Source organism: Octopus sinensis, linkage group LG4 (assembly GCF_006345805.1).
Source record: "Octopus sinensis linkage group LG4, ASM634580v1, whole genome shotgun sequence".
Classification (NCBI taxonomy): domain Eukaryota; kingdom Metazoa; phylum Mollusca; class Cephalopoda; order Octopoda; family Octopodidae; genus Octopus; species Octopus sinensis.
Genome location: NC_043000.1, coordinates 83,095,892 through 83,118,905, shown reverse-complemented (window position 1 = coordinate 83,118,905; position 23,014 = coordinate 83,095,892). Strand labels below are relative to the sequence as shown.

At 39.8% G+C, this 23,014-nt stretch overlaps 1 protein-coding gene and 1 pseudogene across 1 annotated transcript in view; both read left to right on the top strand.

Annotated features, from left to right (window-relative positions):
- LOC115210519 (cilia- and flagella-associated protein 54-like) overlaps window positions 1-23,014 on the top strand; it is a 229,776-nt gene that overhangs the window by 79,906 nt on the left and 126,856 nt on the right. Inside the window, exons 26-27 of the mRNA XM_036502203.1 lie at window positions 247-526; window positions 20,228-20,323. Of these exons, the coding sequence (XP_036358096.1) occupies window positions 247-526; window positions 20,228-20,323 (376 nt within the window). The remainder of the gene's footprint in view (window positions 1-246; window positions 527-20,227; window positions 20,324-23,014) is intronic.
- LOC115211294 lies at window positions 584-771 on the top strand (annotated as a pseudogene).

Sequence of the window (23,014 nt, the reverse complement as noted above, 5' to 3'; positions counted from 1 at the left end):
ATCAAAAACAAAAAAAAAATTGTTACACAGTGTTATAGATCCTTCTGTCAGTAAGCTGATACTTACGGTAGAATTTGTTCTCACTAGACCAGTAACTAGTTGTCTGAGGTTTCTCTCTATTTCCTCCAAGCTCCTAAACTAAACCACAATATGCTAATTAAAAATTAAGTAATCAATACTGTGTTGCTTCTTCTTTCTTATGGTTTTTGGTTGTTTTTAACTAATATTTTATAATTCTTTATGTAGATGTTGCACAAAATGAGGGAAAAGACCATGGCTATAGAAGTCTGTGAAACTGGTTGTCGAATCCTGCAAGAAGATATAATGGCCAAGAAAAATACTCTTCCAATTACTGAATCTTATACTACTGATCCAGACGCAATGAATGACAAAACAGAAGCTACTAACTGGTCATTCGCTAAATTACGGCAGGCTGTTAAATCTAAACAAGATAATATTACCGAAATAGGCATAAAGGAAGAACTGGTCATTTTGGAGGAGGCTCTATCTTACATTAATAAACTAGGTAATTGTTTCTATTATTATTATCATTATTATTATTATTATTATTATTATTATTATTATTATTACTTGGCACAGGGGTAAAAACCATGATCATCAAGGTGGTTCCCCCAAAGTGAGGCCCTTCCAATGCACTCCGGTTCCCTCAAAGTGAAGCCCTTCCATTGCACTCTGGTTACAATTGCCCCAAATATGGGCAACTCAGTGCACTATTTCTAAGTGTGGGGCCTGTGTTTGCGCTCACCCCATAAATCAAACAAAGAACAAATCATTATTATTATTATCATCATTATTATTATCATTTGTTGTAGAAGGATTCTAACGACCCCCCCCCCTCCGCCCCAAGTGACTAAAAGTGGACTGACTCATTGTTATAAATTAAAGAACTGTCAGCAATTGGCAGTTCATGTTGGTAGCAGTTCACTATGAGCTTTGTGTAATAGCAATAGTAGTGGATTGTGTATATACTTTCTTCCCCCCACCTGCTTCGTTATATCATATATCTAATACAAGGATATAAAAGTGGTGACAAGTTGTTCAAAGCTTGCATTGGGCGTTTAAAAGATTTTTTTTTTGTTTGGTATGAAACCAAAGGAAAAATCATTTAACATGGAGAACTTATTGGCCTCTGTGGTGCAGTTGCAACAGCAACTACAGCAGCAGCAACAGCAGCAGCAATAGCAGCAGCAACAGTAGTTACAGCTGCAGCAACAGCAATTGCAGCAGCAGCAGCAACTACAACAGCAACAACAGTAACAACAGCAAAACCAACAGTTGCTGGAATTTATGTTGAAGAAGTCTGAAAATACTTCAGATTCATATTCACCAGACAGTGTAGCAACTCATATGAACAATTCAGCTAAAAACCAGTGGAATGTACTACCTTCTCTGCATATTTTCTTAGATATGAAAAAAATCTTCAGAGAAGAGTGTAAAAGTTGGTCCAATGAGAAAATAGTATGATTACTTTTAGGTAAGTTATCCCCTGCTGAACATGAAAAATATAGTAATTATATTCTGCCAAAGAAGCCAGGTGAGATTTATTTTGATGAAACAATTAATATTTCATTGAAAATTTTCAGTGAAAGAAGTTCCCTGTTCAATACTCATTGGCAATGTTTAAATTTAGTCAAAAAAGATTATGAAGATTTCATCACCTATGCCAGAGTGGTTAACGGAGAGTGAGATATTCAAATTGAATGAGATGACCCCATATAGTAAAATAGGCCATAAAAAGTTACATTGCAAGACAGAACCTAAAAAACAGTTCAACAGAAAAAAATACACGAAGAGATTATTGGTGACAAAAAATACAAATGAGCCTCAAAGAAAATTTGTGTATGTAAAAATTAATAACACAAACATAAAGTTACAATTGGATACAGGCTGTGACATCTCAATAACTAACACAGATACATGAAATAAAGTTGGGAGACGTAAATTAAATGGAACTTCAAAAATTGCCCATGGTGTTTCAGAAAAAAAAAAAACTATATTTTAAGAGCAAATTGATAAGTAACATTACATTTTGTGAAAAAACCTTAAAGGCTAAAGATTTTGTGTTCAATAATTCAACAAACTTGCTTGGTACCGACTGGATGGAATTGTTTAATTTATGGAATCTCCCCATAAATCTTTTTTGTAAAAATGTAAACGGTTTTCCTTCCAGTACAAATAAGTCGTCAGACAAATTGAAAAGAAAATTTTTTTTTATATTTACCCTGAAGTTCTGTGTACCAAAATGAAGGTATGGTTTCAAATGCAAGAAAATGCCATTTAAACAAAAATGAACTGTACCATTTGCAGCACTAGAACACATAAACTTAGAGAGACTAGAAAAAATTAGACTTATCCAAAGAGTGGAATATTCTAAATGGGCAGCACCAACTGTGTACATTAAGAAAAAGAATAATAGAATCAGAGTGTGTGCTGAATTTTCCACTGGTTTAAAGGAATGTCTTAAAATGTGCCACTATCTGCTACCTATTCCAGAGGATATTTTTGCGAAATTAGACTGTGGCTAGATATTTTCTAAATTGAATCTCTCTGATGCGTACCTACAAATTAGAGTAGATGATGAATGCTCTAAATACCTAACAATTAACGCACATAAAGGATTGTATAAATACAACTGGTTACATATGGATATAATGTTAGCAGACCGTGAATTTTCAGTTCCATATCTGGATGATATTTTCATTAAAAAGCAAATCCAGGGATCAACTAGTAGAGCATCTAAAATATGTACTCCAAAAAAATTAGGGATTACGGGCTTTACTTTGAATAAAGAGAAGTTTGAATTTTTCTTACTGAAAATAAGATATTTAAGACAAATCATTGACAGAAATGGATGTCAACCAAACCCATCGAGGGCAGATGCAATAAAAAATATGCCCCCTGTGACTAATATAGTGACCTTACAAGCATTTTTAGGATTGGCAAATTATCAAAATTATATCCCAAATATGCATAAGGTGAGGGTTCCACTGTACAATCTGCTGAAAAAACTATGAAATGGAATTGGTCAGAAAACTGTCAAAAGGCATTTGATGAAATAGAAAAAATATTAATATCTGATTTGGAGTTAGCACACTTCAATCCTGCAGTAGAGATTTTTGTAGCTTCAGATGCTTCTGAGTACAGTATAGGAGCAGTAATGCTACATAAAAATGGTAACATGAAGGCGGTGGTTCATACCTCACATTCTCTGCTATCAGCAGGGGAAAATTATTGTCAAATATAGAAAATTATAGTCGAAAAAAGGAATTCCTACATACACTGCTAGTAGTTGATAGCTTCCGTTACCTAGGTGACCAAGTCAGTAGCGGGGGAGGGTGCACTGAAAGTGTGGCTGCCAGAATAACAATAGCCTGGGCAAAGTTCAGAAAGCTCTTACCTCTGCTGGTGACAAAGGGCCTCTCGCTCAGAGTAAAAGGTAGACTGTATGACGCATGTGTGCGAGCAGCCATGCTACATGGCAGTGAAACATGGGCTGTGACTGCTGAGGACATGAGTAAGCTCCCAAGGAATGAAGCCAGTAGGATCCAATGAATGTGTAATGTCAGTGTGCATACTCAACAGATTGTAAGTACCTTGAGAGAAAAGTTGGATCTAAGAAGCATCGGATGTAGTGTGCAAGAGAGATGACTGCACTGGTGTGGTCATGTGGCGATAATGTATGAGGATAGCTGTGTGAAAAAGTGCCACACCCTAGCATTTGAGGGAACCTGTGGAAGAGATGGACCCATGAAGACCTGGGATAAAATAGTGAAGCACGACCTTCGAACATTAGGCCTCACCAAGGCAATGACTATTGACCGAGACTTTTGGAAATATGCTGTGCTTGAGAAGACCCGGTCAGCCAAATGTGACCATAACCTTGTGGCCTATGCCAGGGGTGTAACCAGCCCACTTATGCGTACCTTCCCTTTATTGGACACTGCTTGCGAAGACCTGCTGAGGCAAGTGATATCAAAATAAAATTTGATGACTGGCATCCGTGCTAGTGGAGCACTAAGTGGCTGGAAGTGCATAAATGTAAAAAGCCAACATCTGTGGTTACAATAAGCTTTTCACATGAATTGTTCACCTGGCATGGTATTCTGGGTACCATTGTGTCTGATAATGCAACACAATTTACCTCAGACAAGTTCAGAAAATTTTGCAAAATGTTCGTTATCGAACATGTCATCACATCACTGGGTTGATGTAATTGACTAGGTCCCCTACCCCAAATTTCAAGCCTTTGTACCTATAGTAGAAAGGATTATTATTATTATTCTTATTGAGTGAGAAAGCAGTGCATGCCATCAAAGTAACACTGGGGTACAAATATATGAAGCCCAATATACCCATCATGACTACCCATCTGATAAGGATACACGAGGCACATGCATCACAACCATATGTGTGCGAAATGTGATCTCATATCGAGATAAACAGCACATAATCTTGCTGGGCGGGGCAGTTAGAATTTCCTTCAGCTTGAGTAGCCCATCTTGCTCAAAAGGTCCCTGAATAAGGTTTGTTTAAGGATATTGAACAAAACACCCATGTTTCCAGAGGTGAATTATTCAAACCCCAAAGAATTTCTCACTATGATGCTCCCCCACCGCTTCTGCTCATGATCAGAGATGCACATATCATCAGCCAGAAAAGGACATGCTCAAATGGTTAAGATCAAACAACTGACAAGAAAATCTGTGGTATTGAGTAGAATATTTGCTGTAGCCTATCTTTTATACCAATACAAAACATTTACATGATAAGACTTCCAATCAGTTAAGATCAAAAACCATGAGAGCCACTGCCTGGTACTGTACCAGGGCATTTATTATCATTATTATTATTTTCATATACACACTACAAATTAGACTGTTGGAAAAGAAGAAATCCTAACATCAAGCTACCACAAGTAACCTTAGCTGCCTAAGTATCCTAGCTGTCCTTAATAACACTGTTTTCTGGAGCTGTACTAAACTGGGTTTTATGCCTATTTCCTCTATCCATCTGTTCAGCTCTTCAGGGATAGTTCCCAATGCACCTATAACTACTGGAATACATTTTACCTACACTTTTCATAGTCTCTGTAATTAAATGGCTAGATCCTTGTACTCTACTATTTTTTTTCTATATCTCTCATGTTGGTTTTTTTCATCATTTGGGACTGTAAAGTTAGTTATCTGGCACTTTCTATTCTCTTTATCCACTACTACTAAATCAGGCCTTCTAGCTTCTATTACTCTGTCTGTCTGAATGTTCAAGTCCCACATCTTATATTTCTTACTTTCTAGTACTTTACTAGGTTCATATTCATACTATTTATTAGTATGTTCAAATCTTTGCTTTCTACATAACTCCTAGTGGATTACTCTCCCTAGTATTGTATTCTTTCTGTACCAGCATGCTACATTCACTTTCTATAAGAGTAATTCTTTGCTCTTTTGATTTGCATAACCTACACTGAGAATCTACTTGGTTTTTGTCTATCTTGGCTTTTATCCAATTAGTCCTTAATGTTTGATCTTGTGCAGCTTCTAACAAACTTTCTGTCCCCCTCTTCAGCTTTCCTTTCTGCTACCATAACCATGTTTCACTACTGCTATTTGCTGCAACTATCTTTGTGGATCTACCATGAAACGCCTTCTCCTGCTTGTCAGATAATTTCTGTTCTTTTTTCTGGTTTTTAACTTCGTCTGGGTTTTTAGTTTCCCTATGTCTTGCTGTGACTCTAGCAGCTTGTAATAAACTTTCTTCACTATTACCTACATAGCAGTCTATATCTACTCTAGCTAACTCAATGCAGTCTTCTACTGATATTAACCTTCTTCTGCCTTCCTTTCTTGGTAAGTATTATGTTGCTACTCCTGCACTTGGTGGAGTCCTCCATTCATATTGAATTCCTTCTTAGTTCTTCTTTCTCGCATTGCTAATTCAGTTTTTGTCTATTCTACAAAAGCTGCTGAGTATCTAAGTGATGATACTTTCCAAGTATTTACAACCTTCACTAGACTTGGACCATTTAGCTTTAACTTCATTAGCTTCCTCACCCTTCTGATATACTCGTCAATTTTTGTTTTCATTTCTATAGTTAGTACTCTGTCAGATTCTAATATGCTTCCATATTTATAACTCTCTCTCCCTTTCAATGATTTTAATGTCTGGCCATCTGGTAATTGGATGCCTTCACCGTTGACTACCTGTCGCCTTCTCATAACTAATATTGCACAGTTATCTATGCCAAATTCCATGCCTATATCTTTGCTGAAGAGTCTTACAGTCTGTATTAAAGGATCTCTCTCTTTTTCATTCTCACTAAAAAGCTTCCACATTAATCGTAAGCAAGTGATTGGTCTATAGTTGCTAGCTGTACTACCCTTTCATAGTGAGTATTGCCCTCCCTCTAGTCATCCAACCTGATATTATTCCTCCATTAAGGCAATCCTGAAGTTGTTCCCTCAGCCTCCCATGTAAACTATTTAATTACTTTAGCCAGTACCCTTGAACTAAATCTGGTCCTGGGCCCTTCAAATTCAGTATTTTTCCTAACACTTTACTCATTAATGCACTAGTTAGTCTTAGATCTGGCTGTTTCTCACTCACTATTTCTTCCCTCACTTTCTTTAACCATACTGCATCTCCATCATGATTGACTGGCTTATCCCAAATATTACTCCAGAACTTTCTAGCTTCTTCTGTATTGGGTTTCTCAACTTCAGTGCTTCGTTCTCCACTATTTGGTTATAAAATTTCTTCTAATCTGTCTCAAATAATCTTTTCAGGGAGTGACGACCCTGCCTGACACAAGTTCTGGGCTCAGCTGGCTCCGGCTGACAGTACCTGGTATGGGCCCCTATCCAGGGTTATGGAAAGGAGACAACCTTCAAAGAAATCCGGAGTGGAGCCCTGAAGGCGGTCTAGTGTTCGATTCGACACTCTTCCGGCAGCTCCTGCAACCAAGCTGGTGCCAAACGTAATGCACTGCACTCCTTTGGACTACATCAGCAAGGTCGAGAGAGAAAACCTGACGATTGGGCTACCCAGGACTTTCTTATCTCTAGCCCAGGCCTGCGCAAAACTGGAGAGGACACTTCAGTGCTGCTGTAAAAAGCTGCAGAAACAACACGGGAGGTAACAGTCACGAGTGATAAGTCCATTCAGATTGGCGTAAAATATTGGTGCTACGGGTTACCTCTGACGGTGCGAGGGACCTCTGTGTCCTATTGGTTAGCTACTGCCCACCTCAAGCTGGGCAGCCCCCAGTTAATAAGGTGCTGACCCGCCACAGGCCGCCTGCTTCATTGGGTGCTTGGAGCTAAGAGTATGACTTGAAAAGCAGCCTGCAACCTCTGCACCAGGCAAACAACTAAAAGTCAAGAAAACACCAGTCCTGCGGTTGGCAAGCTGAAATGTCAAGACCATGTACCCTGGAATATCTGATGATCTACTCAGGGTTGAAGACACAAGGAAAACGGCCATCATTGACCGTGAACTAAAGAGGCTCAACATAGACATTGCTGGGCTACAGGAGACAAGACTTCCCTCAAACGGCAAACTCAAAGAGCAGGATTTCACCTTCTTTTGGCAGGGAAGAGATCCAGAAAAACCTCGTCAACATGGCGTTGGCTTTGCAGTGAGAAACTCACTACTCTCCTCAATAGAACCACCATCAGGAGGCACTGAGCGTATCCTCTCACTGCGCCTCTCGACTTCTTCTGGCTCAGTACATCTACTCAGCATCTATGCTCCCACTCTCTACAGCTCAGAGGAGACCAAGGACCAGTTCTACAAAGATCTCAACTGTGTCATAGAAAATATACCAGCGACTGAAAATATCTACCTTCTAGGGGATTTTAACGTTCGCGTGGGATCTGACCATGATTCGTGGCCCATTTGTGTTGGACACTTTGGTATTGGCAACATGAATGACAATGGTCAGAGACTACTCGAATTCTGCACATACCACAACCTGTGCATCACAAACACATTCTTTACCAACAAGCCATCCCACAAGGCATCTTGGAGACATCCAAGATCTCACCACTGGCATCCACTGGATCTCATCATTACACAGAGATCCTTTCTGAATTCTACTCTATTGACCCGCAGTTACCACAGCGTGGAGTGTGACACAGACCACTCACTAATTAGAAGTAGGGTGAGGATTCTACCTAAAAAAGTCCACCGCTCCAAGAAAGTGGGCCGACCATGCATTAACACTGCCAGAACCTCGGACCCTACACTGCAAAAATGTTTTGCTGCTTCTATCAAGGTTGCCCTCAGTGGCTGCCCAACCTCCTCTGCTGAAAGTAGGTGGAACTATATCAGGGAAGCTTTGTATACGACATCAATAGATACTTTCGGCATGAGAGAAAGGCAAAACCCAGATTGGTTCAATGCTGGGCTCTCAGAGCTGGAGCCAGTTATCGAAGCAAAGCGTGCAGCTCTGATGCAATACAAGAGCGACTCTTCTACAAAGTCACTCGAAGAACTCAGAAAAGCACGAAATAAAACCCAACTGACGGCCAGACGCTGTGCAAATAGGTATTGGCTGGAAATTTGTCAGAGTATCCAGTCAGCTGCTGACAGGGGCAACACCCGTGGGATGTATGCCGGTTTGAAGAAGGCCCTCGGTCCATCCGCAACCAAGTCAGCCCCTCTGAAATCAACTACTGGAGATCTCATCAGGGATCAAAGCAAGCAAATGGATAGATGGGTGGAGCACTACCAGGATCTCTACTCACGGGAGACTACAGTGGCTGAGGCTGCAGTCAAGAGTGTCAAAATCTTGCCAGTCATGTGTGAACTTGACAGTCCGCCATCTATAGCAGAGCTCATCAAGGCTGTTGACTCCCTAGCAAGAAACAAGGCTCCGGGAAAAGACGGCATCCCCTCAGAGATCATCAAAGCCGGCAAAAACACCATCCTGCTTCGGCACCTTCATGAGCTTCTGTGTCAGTGCTGGGAAGAGGGTACAGTCCCTCAGGATATGCGGGATGCTAACATCATTACGCTTTACAAAAACAAAGGTGACCGTGGTGATTGTAACAATTACCATGGAATATCTCTTCTAAGACCTTTGCCTGCGTTATCCTGGCCAGGCTACAACTACTTGCTTCTCGAATCTATCCAGAATCGCAGTGTGGCTTTAGAAGAAGCAGATCAACTATCGATATGATATTCTCCATACGCCAACTTCAGGAGAAGTCCAGAGAGCAGAGAATGCCATTATATATGGCCTTCATTGATCTAACAAAGGCCTTTGACTCGGTAAGCAGAACAGGCCTCTTTACCCTGCTCCAAAAAATCAGATGTCCACCAAAGCTGCTGAGGATCATCAAGTCTTTCCATGATGACATGCAAGGCACCATACAGCACAACGGTTCAACATCAGCCGCCTTCCAAATAAAAAACGAGGTAAAGCAAGGTTGTGTCCTCGCTCCTACATTGTTTGGCATCTTCTTCTCGCTCTTACTCTCACATGCCTTTCAGACATCAGATGATGGAGTGTATCTGCACAGTAGAAGTGACGGGAAACTGTTCAATCTCTCGCGCCTGCGTGCCAAGACCAAAATCAGAAACGTCCTGATCAAGGAGATGCTATTTGCTGATGATGCCGCTCTGGTATCACACACAGAAGAAGCCCTCCAAAGGCTCATTAACTGTTTTGAGCAAGCATGTAACGACTTTGGCTTAGCTATCAGCCTTAAGAAGACCAACATCATGGGTCAGGCTACATCGGACATCCCAAACATACATATTGGAGACCACAGATTACAAGAGGTGGAGAAGTTTACCTATCTGGGCTCTACCGTCACCTACAACCTATCCCTCGACGCTGAGCTCAATATACGCATTGGCAAGGCAGCTGCTGTGATGGCCCAACTCTCCAAATGGGCTTGGGACAACAATAAGCTGACCAAGACCACGAAAATGAAGATCTACCAGGCATGTGTACTTAGCACTCTGCTGTATGGAAGTGAGACTTGGACACTATACACACGCCAAGAGCATCGCCTAAACATCTTTCACCTGCGCTGCCTCCGGAAAACCCTCCGCATCAAATGGCAGAACCATATCCCCAACAAAGATGTCCTCAGGCAAGCAGGAATACCAAGCATGTTTGCACTCCTCACACGAAGACGTATGAGATGGCTTGGGCATGTTAGCCGTATGAAAGATGGCAGAATCCCCAAGGACATACTCTACGGAGAGCTTGCTAGGGGTACTAGGTCTGTGGGTAGACCGCTCTTACGTTACAAGGATGTTTGCAAAAGGGACATGAAGGCCTGCAACATCAATATTAGCGGTTGGGAGGCAGTTGCCGGCAACCGTGGAGACTGGTGAAGTACCGTAAGAGAGGGAATACAAAGGAGTGACAGAGAGAGGAGAAATGGAAAGACAAGAAAAGACGTCAACAAGAAACTATGGCATTACAACCAGCCAGGAACAGTCTTCGCTACATTTGCGGTACCTGCCAGAGGGAGTGTTTGTCCAGGATAGGACTACACAGCCACAGCAGGAAATGTATCAGGACATGAAATGTAAAAGCCGGACTAGGCTACTTTATGCGCAACTCCATTGTCTCCCGAGACAAAATGGATGCCAACCAATCTTTTCTGTTGATACTGATCTATTCTTTTCTGATACCTGGAGAGCTTGACTGCTACTGCTATGATACACTGTTTCAACTCTTCTATTACTGTCCCAAATCCTTTCTCTTTGACTAAGTATCTTTAATCAAGGGAAGATTTGTATCTTGTGTTTCCCAACCTGTTCAGTTTCCAGGCTTCTATTCTACTCAGATCTTATCTTAAAGTCTTCACTTTATTTTGTAGTGTTCTTTTCCACATTTGCTCTTTTTTAATCTTTCCCTGCAAGATATCTAACCTTCTAGTGACTACTGCCCCTCCTACATAAATCAATAAGTTAGTGTCTCCTATATTTTTAGTATCTATCCTACTGACAACAGAATCTACTTTCCTAGTCATTTCTGTCAGCCTCCTTCTGTTGGTGCCTTTTAATGCTGACAATCTTTTTCATACTCCTTAACTCATTACTTCCTGCAACTCATCCAATATCTTCTCATCTTCCTCACTTAAATCACTTAAGTCACTGGTGCTAGTTGTCCCTTCCTTATTGATAGTACAATTATTATTTTTTCCCTTAGGTTCTTGTTTGGTTTGAGCTATATCACTTATGTTGTTGTTTGTCTTTCCTACTTCCTGGTCTTTCTTTTCCAGTTCTTATGTGATATCTTCTACCTCCAATCCTGTCATCCACTTTCTTCTCTTAATAGCATTAGCGTGATCTAATAATCTCTGCTGTATCACTTTAAACATACCCTTCTCTACTCAAAGTGTTAACATCCATTTTCTATAGCCCCTTCTTTTAGGTTCACTTTCTAAGTAGCATTGTATCACTATCCTGTCTTTTTTTTCTGGTCCATTTCCTCCTCCTTGCTCTATTATCTGCTGATGCTGTATTATGATAACAGCTGTAGTCAGTCTACATCTTTACTGAACCACTGCTGAGTGAGAGGCCTTTCCTGAAAGGTCTAGCTTCATTTTCACTGTTACAACCGAGTTTATTCGGAAACTCTTGTCTCTCATAAACTGAGGTAAGGTAACGTTTGTCACCAACATCATCACCACTATTATTTTTCAACACCTGATAGTTTCAGGCAATTTTCTATTGTATCATTTGTTGCACCTTTGTGCTGGTGGGGTAGTGTGTGCTGCATATTTTTGCAAGGGTGGGGTGATATTGTATTGTATCAGTATGTTTTGCTATGGAGTTTGGTTTGAGTCTTCTATTGTATTAGTTTTTGTACTGTGTGTTTATTATTATTATTCTTATTATGAAAGCCTCTTATGATAGTTCTTAATTACAGGTTATTCTTTACCTGAAAGCAGGCAACAACAAATCACCAAAGGTTTCAATTAGTGCCTTCTCCTGTGACTCAAAGAGACAATACTGTCCTTAGAATGTGAGCTGTACCCAACAGTGCTGTCTTCTGGATCACTTCGAGCCTTACAGTAGCTCCAATATTCTTAATATGTTTTTCAAAGCCCTTGGAAACTTTTCCTAATGCTCTAATTACTATCGGTATCACCATTACTTTCCTATCTTGTCCCACAGTAGCTGATATTTCTCAATCTTTTCTGTTTCCTTATCTCTCACCCTCGAATCGTCTGGTACTGCAACACCTACTATCTTTACTGCTTTCTCATCTTTATGGATGAGCACAATATCTGGTCGCCTCTATGACTAGGTCACACTGCATGTTAAAATCCCAGAGTATTTTGTAATGTTCATTTTCCATTACTCCTTCTGGCTTGTATTTATACCATTGTTTGTCTCTCTTGGGATTTGCTTTACCTCACAACAGTGAGTGGACATATCTGGCCACATTGTTGTGTCTCCTTTTATATTCATGTTGTCTGAGCTTACAGCACTCACTAACATTATGGTTCATACTTTCTCCCTTCTCAGAGCACATCCTACACTGTGGTGAGCCAGTGCTTTTATCAATGTGATATTTGGAGTAGTTTGTTCTGAGAGCTTGTTCTTGAGCACTGCACACTAATGCCTCAATGGGCCCTTTTAAGTCTCCTTTCTGCAGCCATTGCCAGGTCCTATTCCAATCAATCTCATCTTTATTCTTCAAGAACTGACTGCGCATTTTCTTGTCCTGCCAAATTTTCTTCATCTGCTCTCTCTGGTCTTTCTTAAATTGTATTGGATCTATGGCTTCGTTCACTTTTAAGGTTCCCTGCATTTTTATTGCTTCAATTATTCCTTCTTTACTCTCCTTGACATATCAATCCAGGTTATTCTCCTCTTCTCTTACACAACCTTCACAACACACTATTCTTCGTCCTCCTTCTTTCCTCTTTACATACAATATCGACACATCACTCTTAGAGTGTAGTTCCTTGTTCATTGTTATTAATTTACATGTTCTCCTGTCTATCTCTTGTCATTCATGCTTCTTCCAAGATACTATTTCTACCCCATATCTCATCAAAGCAACAGCCCATGTGTTAATTGCTCTAATCTTATAGCGACCATTTAGCTTCAACTGGAGCACAAGCCAAGTTCTCAAATACTCTTTCTTGTACATTTCTTTCATCTTGTGTTCATTCATCTTATCTCTTTCAATGATACCCAGGTGTTTATATCCTTCCTTCATAGTTTCACCACCTTCCAGCTTGATCCCATGGCTTTTACTGATTTTTCCCCTTTTGAGAATCATTACACCACATTTCTCAATCCCAAATTCCATGCCAATATCTTTGCTAATCCTCTACACATTTGCCATCAAACTCTCAGTTTCTTTCTCAGTCTTAGTGGATAGCTTTAGGTCATCCATAAACCACATGTTGTTTACTTTCACCCTGCCTAGCATGTACCCCAAGCGCATCTTTCTTAAAACATTCGTTAGCGACAGTATACAGACAACAAATAGGAGAGGTGATAGACTGTCCCCTTGGAAGATTAGATTCCTCTTTTGATATTTACCTCTCCCAGTTTATCTCCCCATGCTGTGAGTTCAGTTTGCAACATTGTCATTGAGTTTTGTATTAGCTTCAGGATATTGTGTGAGACCTTAAGCAGTTTAAAGCATTCAATAATCCGTGGGTGTGGAACCATGTTATATGCTTTCCTGTAGTCCACCCATGCCATCACCAAATTTTTGTGTCTCTTCTTGCAATCAGCCAGGATTGTCTTATCGATTAGTAATTGATCCTTTGTTCCTCTGCTCTTACGTCTACACCCTTCTTGTTCCACTGGTAGTAGATTGTTCTCATCTAGAGATGCTGTTTGATATAATGCCTGTCATCAGTTTCCACATCAGTGGCAAACAAGATATTGGTCAGGAATTTCCAACAACATTCCCTTTACTTGGGGCCTTCTGGCATAATACCATTCTTCCTTTTGTCACCCAGGCCAGTACTTGAATGTCACTATTCAGTATTTCGTCTAGCTGTCTCACAATTCTCCTGTGCAGTGCTGTCAAGTTTTTAAACCAAAAGCCCTGAACCTCATCTGGGCCAAGCACTTTCCAGTTAGGAATTTTCCTGCACTAATCTCTACTCATCCTCTTGGTTATTCTCAATTCCTCCTGTCATGTATGGGAAATAAAAAGAGAACAGTCCTCTCCAGCTGACGTTAGTATCCAGCTCTGGAATCTCATTCCCCCTACAAAATACCAACACACCTGTTCTGTCTCTTTGAAGCTTAAGTGGCTTTGCAATCAGCCTGAATTTCTTCAGATGTCTCACAACCTCTGTGATCATTGTTGCCATGATCTTTGGCACAGAACTCAGCTCAAAACCCAACCTTGTCAGACAATGTGTCCGTCCTTTGTATTGCACCAGCTGGTACTGCCACAGTCTGTCACTCACATGGAGCTGCAAATATGCCGACTTCAAGTTGGCGATCATTGTGCCTTAGTTAACTGTCTCCATATGTGCAGCATCTCATTGCAGACGTTGGTCACCTTTCCACCTGTGTGACACGATACATGGCCATTCATCTCCCAAAAGTCCAGTACCGGTCTGACTTTGCCCTTTGTTGGCTGTACCACTGCCATTAGAGGTAGCACTCCACTCACCACCTCCTCCTTCCATGGGATAAGGACACCTCCCTTACTCCACCTCTCTACCTCTTCTTCAAACTCGCTCCTGGCATATCCTTTCAGGGTCTGCTGGTAGCAGCTCACCCTGTTCTTCAGCATCAGGGGCTCCCCTTCCCATCGCAACTCTATCATCCACTGCTGACCATCGAATGCCACCTGAAAATCCTTGTCTTCAATGGTGTAGGCAGTGCAGCTCCTCACGGAGCACTGCTCCCACTCACATTCCTGACTCATGACACACGACGCCCCCACAGTACTAAACGAAACCACGTCTCCCTCAACACTGACACCTCCAAGGCAGTTGATCACGTCCATCCCCATTATCATATCAATCCCATCTACCACGTGGTTGATCTCGATCACCTGCAGCCTTAGCATTGTACCTCACACCACTATCTCCACATTGCTGCTACCCTTGCATTTGATTTTGCTGCCATCAGCTGACTGAACACTACTTGTCTCCTTCCATTTCTTTGTCACAAGAGTCGTTGTGCAGCCTGTGCCTATGAGGACCTTGAACGTGTTTTCTCTGACCATGACCTCAACCACAGACAGCGACTTCACCAACACCTCTACTCGTTCACTGGGGAAGTTTGAGAGGCAGCAACTTCCCTGTGGCTTTTTCCCAGGGCACAATTTTGGGTGATATGACCAATCTGTTTGCACTGGTAGCAAACCATTCCTGGCTCCACACAGTCCCTTGCCATGTGCAGTCACTGGCACTTAAAACACTAGCCTGTGAATGGCTGCTGTCATTCCACAGCAGGCCTCTTTTCGTCTTTCACCGGCTGTCATGGGCTTTTGCAGCTACCATCACCACTGCCTTCTGCCCAGTGTTTTGTATCAATATATGGGCTTGAATGATAAGCTCACTCATTGCCATTTTTTTGCCGCCTGGCAATTGTTGTACTGACATGTCATCAGGAAAAGCCATTCATAAAAGCCAGTCATGCTACCTTCTCCAGTCCCACTCCAGTGAGACCAGACAGCACAACCAGCCTCCTTACCTCCACAGCATATTCATCAACCTGTTCCTCTGTCCATCTGACTGTTCCTAGCTTAGCAAAAGTGGTGTACTCTCCATCTCCCAAGTGCTGTTCGATCTTTGCCACACTCAGTTGTTCTTCATTCATTTCGAAGTACAGTGCCAGTGCACTCCCCTCTAACTACAGTGCCATGAGGCTTGCTACATCTTCAATGCCTTGCAGCCTGGCCACAACTTTGACCTTTCAAATCCAGGTTATTACGTCTCCTTCACCATAGAAATGTCTGATGACATCACTGGCGATCCTTATCTTTGCTACCATCGTATATCAAGGGGACAATAATGTCTGTATACGGTTGCTGAAATAGCTTGTCATGCATGGGAAATGAAAAGAGGTTCACTACTTTCCTCTCTCGTCTTCACCTGTCTAGTAGTAATCTCTCTGGTGATCCTGCTCTACCCCTGTCACCCAGTTTAACCAGATGCTATCTGACCAACCTGAGAGTGAATTCCCTGATGTCTGCTCACAATGTCTCTGGAGGGCAAGAAGAGGCCAACCCTCACCTCTCCCCCTACTCCACTTCCCCTCTTGTGCTTCCTCTTCCTGTCAGTCCCTTGACTATTGATGTCATGAACCTTTTCTTCCATCTCATCCCCGCACATCCTGGTATTGTTGTTGTTGTTATTATTATTATTATTATTATTATTATTATGATGATGATGATGATGATGATGATGATGATGTTTGATTTTGCTTTGTATTTGTACAAGTTGGTTCCAAGTCTCACCCAGAGACCTCAAGAGACAACAAGTTAGAAGTTCATGTTGGTGTTATGCCTAGGGTGTCATATATTTGGTTTTGCACATAGTAATGTTCTAGAGAATGTTTAAGAACACATAAGAAAATTATAAATTTGTTTTAAAATTTGATATTACATAGACAGTATTTTATGTAGGATAATGGTAGTTCTGATGAGCACTATCTTTTGAATTTCTGCCATTTTGGGGTTCCTGGTATCTGAGCTAGGTAGCAATCAGCCCCTTTTGCTATCATTCCTAGTCTACCTATGACAACAGGTGTTGTTTTAGTCTTGAGGTTCCACATTTTACCAATTTCTGTTTCAAGATCTTTATACTTGCTCAGTATTTGGTAGGTCATGACAGATACATTTATATCAATTGGGACACTCATATCAATGAGGAGACGTGATTTTTGACTGAAGTCTTCCAATATAATGTCTGGCCTATTTGCATCTGTCTTTCTATCAGTTTGAATTGTGAAGTTCCAGAGGAGTGAGATGTGATCATTTTCAAGCACTGGAGGTGGTGTGTGTTCTCACCATGTTTTTGCAAATTACCCAGTGAATATATTGTGCTGCTCTATCATGTCTGTTGAGAAACTCTGAAGGCACAAGAAGACTGCATGGGGAGATAACACAATCAATGGGTTCCTTTTGTTGTTGACATTCATGACATGTTGGGCAGCTATCATTCTTTAATATGTTGGCCTGGTAGTTTCTTGTAGGTAGGCATTGATCTTGGGCTGCTATGATAAATCTTTCTGTTTCTGATTTTAAGCCAGAAGCCGCTGACCATTGATGGGTAAGGGCTTTGTCAACATTGGCACTATTAGGTTTTTCTTGCCATTTATCATTAAGAATATCTAAAGCAGCAGTTTTGGCATGAGTTTTCATATGCTTAGCTTTTTCTGTGCTTGTTTCTAGTACATCTAATTCTGGAATTTGTTGTATCTGGAATTCACGTAGATATTCCTTTGCCTGTTTTGTTACTGAGTATGATGCTTTCTTGTTTTCAGCTTTGAGACAAGTTTTAACATCCAGTCGTCAGAGTTTTTCAGGTAGGTATCTAGGCTGATTGTGGCAATCTTCATTGTTAATTCCAGTTGTAAAAGTCCATGGCCTCCTTCTTTTCTTGGTAGATAAATTTGTCTTATATCTGATTTAGGGTGGTGCATTCTATGATTTGTCAATAATTTCCATATTTTTCTGTCAAGATTTCATATTTCAGTAACTGACCAGTTAATGATATTGAAACTGTAAGTCACAACTAGTATGGCTAAAGTATTGATTGCTTTGATCCTGTTTCATGCACTCAGCTCTGTCTTGAGTATTGCCCTTATCCTGCGATAACATTCTCTTCCGATTGTTTCCCTCATCACTGAATGTTTGATTCTGTCTCCTTCAAATACACCTAGTTATTTGTAGCTCTCAACTGGTTCTAATTCCTTTATGACATTCTGCGGGTCAATATTAACATTAGATGTTTCTGTCATTTTTCTTTTGATAAAGGTAGCTTTTGCACATTTATCAAAGCCAAATTGCATCCCTGATGTCATCACTGAATTGTTTAACAATTGCTAATAAGCCCTGTAGTTGTTGGTCATTTTTTGCAAAGAGCTTTAAATCATCCATATAAATGAGATGATTTATATTTTTATCATACATTTTATAACTGTATTGTACATCATTGAGCAATTTCCAGAGAGGTATTAAAGCTAGACAAAAGAGGAGTGGTGATAAAGAGTCACCCTAGCAAATGCCACATGAAATTCTTACATCTCCAGCATTAAGAGATTCATTGTCACTGTTCAAAGTCAGTGTAGTTCTCCATGATCTCATACTTACAGACAAGAATTTTTGCAAAGTAGGAGCTATTTTATACATTTCCAGACATTTCTTAATCCAGCTATGTGGTAGACTATCAAAAGCATTTTTAGGCTATTGACAAGTTTTATTATTATTGTTGTTGTTGTTGTTTTTGTTGTTATTGTTGTTGTTGTTGTTGCTGCTGCTGCTGCTGCTGCTGTTGTTGTTGTTGTTGTTGTTTTTGTTGTTGTTGTTGTTGTTGTTGTTTTGATAGTTTCAGGCAAATTTCTACTCCATCCCCTGCAACAACTTCTGCTGCTGGGGTGTGTGCAGCATTGTGTGTTCTTGTTCCTTTTTTTTATTGGTGTGGGAGTACTCTATTGTACTCTGAGAGGCCCCTGCTGAGTGCAGGAGATTCGGTATCTTGGACATCCAGGGGAGTCTTCCCATTTATCCCATTATTTGGATTAGCATTAGTTATCATCATTGTAATGAATGAGAATGATTTTCTGCAGGGTTTGCTCCCTGGGTGTATTTAGTTGAGATTCTCATGTAAAGGGTCACCCCAAATACAACACCAACTGTAACTTAGTTGCTAGCTAAGGCTAGGGACACCAAATTTGCCTTGTATAACTTGCCACAGGACTCCCACAGATGCAGAGGTTACACCAGTCTATTATTATTATTATTATTATTATTATTATTATTATTATTAGTAGTAGTAGTAGTAGTAGTAGTAGTAGTAGTAGTAGTAGTTCAAAGAAGGTTGTGAGCATACAGAACTGTAAGCATACTGGACAAAATGCTTAGTGACATTTCATCTCTCTTTATATTCTGAATTCAAATTTTGTTGCGGTTGACTTTACATTTCATCCTTTTGGGATCAATAAATAAGTACCAGTTGAACACAAATGCCCCTGTGGAGCTGTAGTAAATGAATTCAGCCTGTACCCATTATACCCATTATTATACTACCATAGCATGGGCTGGTCATCCAGACATGCAGCTCTGAATGATATCATCAGAAGGGGCCTCGATGTGGCTGGGTTTCCCACCACAACTGGAGCCAGCAAGTCTCGACTGCAAGGATAGTAAGTACCTCAATGGAATAACCCTCTTCCCATACAAGGGAGGTAAATCCCTAATCTGGGATGCAATATGCTGTAACATATTTTCTCAGTTTCCAACTTTACATTTGCCTCAAATCCAGGTGTTACCACCCGCAATGCAGAAAAGATAACTGAGTACTGGAGTTCAGCCAGCCACTATCTATTCACACCAGCCACCATTGAAGCTTTGAATGTTCTTGGACCCTGCATTGATGATTTCATCCATAAAATCAACCTCATAAGGCTGATGCAGTGAGTGCCGCTGACCATACACTATGGCAATGCCTTTGCTTTGCTATTATGTCTGTGGAGTGCAGCTACCCACACCTTTTGGACTGAAGTGTACAGCTTGTAACTCCTTCCTCTTTCTGTTCCTTTCATTGCTTAATTTCCCCTTTGTCTTTCTTTGTTCCTTGTTGAACTGATTTTAGGTTTGCTGTTTTGGTGGTTGATTTCTGATCTCATATTTTTATAAAATGAAAGATCACCTTAAATTTTTTATAATTTGATCATTTATACTTTCAAGGTAAAATGAAATATAATGTTGAGCACTAGGGTTGATGTAATTGACTTTCCTTTCCCCTAAAAAATTGCTGGTCTTTTGCCAAAGTTTGAAGCCATCATCATCATCATCATCATTATTGTTATTATTATTATCAAGGTGGGATTAATCATTGTTAGATGACCTTTACATCAGATAATTTACCTTTTTATTTGGATTATACACATTGATACAGTTAGATAAAAAAAATAGGTTTCTTCTCATAATATTTCATAAGATATGAGTTGGAAGAATTTCAAATTATATTTTCATTTTCTTTTCCTTTCTGAAATATTTGAAAACTTTCATCAATTTCATAAGTCAACAATGAGGCTGAATCTTTTGTTAAGGATGAAGATAGCAGTGTTGGATTAGTTTATTGTTCAATAGCATCCAGCCGTCAAGGAAATAAGGAAGGTAAGTGAATTCTAAGAAATTTTAGTCTTTCATTAAATCTTTTAGAAATTATAATTGTAATGTTGCTAGATATATTTCATATTCTTTTATTATTTTATTAGTTTACTTGTTTCAGTCATTTGACTGTGGTTATGCTGGAGCACCACCTTGAGGGGTTTTAGTCAAACAAATTGATGCCAGGACTTATTATTTAAGCCTAATACTAATTCTATCTGTCTCTTTTGCTGAACTACGAAGTTACAGGGACATAAACACACCAATACCGGTTGTCAAGCATGATGGTGGGGACAAACACAAACACACATAGATATATACATATATATATGACATGCTTCTTTCAGTTTCCGTCTACTAAGTCCACTCACAAGGCTTTGGTTGGCCCAAGGCTACAATGGAAGACACTTACCCAAGGTGCCATACAGTGGGACTGAACCTGGATGTAGTTGGGAAGCAAGCGTTTTACTGCACAGACTGTGCCTATTCACACCTGTTTCTATCCACACCTGTGTCTATCCACATCTGCACTTATCCATGCCTGTGCCACTATTTTAATAGATCTTATATAAATGATGGAATGATGAAATCATGTTTTATGAAGCATGTTTTATTGCTGTTAGTCTTTTGACTTTAACAGAAAAAAATAGTATTTGATCTTGAATTCTCAACATTCATGAATAATTTTGATAATACTAACTCTAGGGATGTTTGTGTGTTACCAAAATATCTCAGAAATAGTATATTTTATCTTAATTTTTTTTACATATTTATTTTCATATTTACTTTCAGCAGTACAGTATAACTTTTTGTGACATTTGGACCTCTATTTAAGTGATTAAATACAATTTTTGTTATTTTTTGATGAAAAAGTACATGGCTTCCATGACATCAACACATATACAGAATACACAAACACACGTTCACTATCTGTGACATGTACACACAAATTGTCTTTGCACTCTCTAAGGAGGGGAAAAAAAAGCTTTGACTTTTTGACGTACACAATATTTTAATCATTTAGAAATATTTTTAACTGAATGTGATTTCATCATTCGGAGTTCGTTAATTTCTGTAAAAATTTTATACCTATTTACTTTTGTTTTAAAATGAAAGAGAGGACAAAGTGAAAGATGTATGTTTGTGTATATGAAATAGATGTGTGTGTGTGAAAGAGAGAGCGAGAGAGAGAAAGAGAGGAAGAGAGAGAAAGAGAGAAAGAGAGAAAGAGAGGAAGAGAGAGAGAAAATAGAGAGTGAGAGTGAAGGGATGTATTGTCATATATACATACATACATCAATACATATGCCTACATCTTTTTTTGTAAGTATGTGTGCATGTGTGTGTGTGTGTGACTGAGAGAGAGAGAGGGTGTGTGTGAGTGACTGAACATGTGTTCTCATGTATAGGTATGAGGCACACTTTCTCTCTCTCTCTCTCACACACACACACACACACATCTATTTCATATACATGTTCATACATCTTTCACTTTCTTCCCACTTTCACTTTAAAACAAAAGTAACAGATGATTTTCAGGATAAAAATTGTTAAAAAAAGGCTTCTACTCATGTAAACTGATTACTATTGTTTGGATCGTTCCAATTAAATAAGTTCAGAAGTTAGGTTAAATATATGTACATGCATAAGTACCGTGAATACCCATTCTACAAACTGGCAAACATTTCCATCAATATTTTATTAGGTAAGGCTGGGTAGTAAGTCTAGTAAGCAACTAAAAATTATCATTTGCTTGCCTTTACACTACTTAGATATATGGGTCACAATTCCCCATATCTAGAACTAAATTGCTTGTCACTCAATATTCCTGATATGTCTGAGTGAAAGCTATTTGCATGCAATCCCTTTACAAACCTGCTCACTGATTCTTGCTTTTCTCATTATATTTGACTCCTTCAAGATCTTCTACCTCAAAATTGCATTCCTCTAAAACCCCTTCTGTTTTCATTAGTGGAGATGCATGGCTTAGTGGTTATGGTATTGGACTCATGATTGTAAGATTGTAGTTTTGATTCCTGGACCAGGTGATATGTTGTGCTCTTGAGCAAAACAATACATTTCATGTTGCTCCAGTCCACTAAGCTGGCAAAAATGAGTAATCCTGCAATGGACTGGCATCTCATCCAGGTGGGGAATATATACACCATGAAACAGGAAAACCAGCCCTTATGATTCAAGAAGGTAACTTTACCTTCTGCCTTCATTACACTTTTCTCCTTGACCAATCACTTGAAAAAATTCAATTTGAATATGGCTGGAACTTTGTCTAGATCTTCAAAGTGCTTCTTCCATGATTCAATCCTCTCTTGTTGACTATGAGCCTTCAGTCTGCAAATATTTCATTTCTTCCTTCAACTGATTTCATTTACTGCCTTTCATGCTGCTGCTAATTTCTTGTTATCAGCTACAAGAAGCACTGCATAATGTGTGGTTGCTTGTTGGGCAGTTGCAATGAGGTACTGATTAGATGATCCAATAGGTGCAGAGACAGTAGTGAATTTAGTAGGGGTTACATTTTGAGACACTTGGGGGTGTCTGGAGTGTGAGTAGAAGAGTGTGTGTAAAGAGTTGACGAAAGTAAAGGATTCATCTTCCACACCAGCACCATCTTTTAATATCCATCTTCCATTAGAGGATCGAGTCTGAGGACTTTGTGTTCCAGTGTCTACTTCGGCA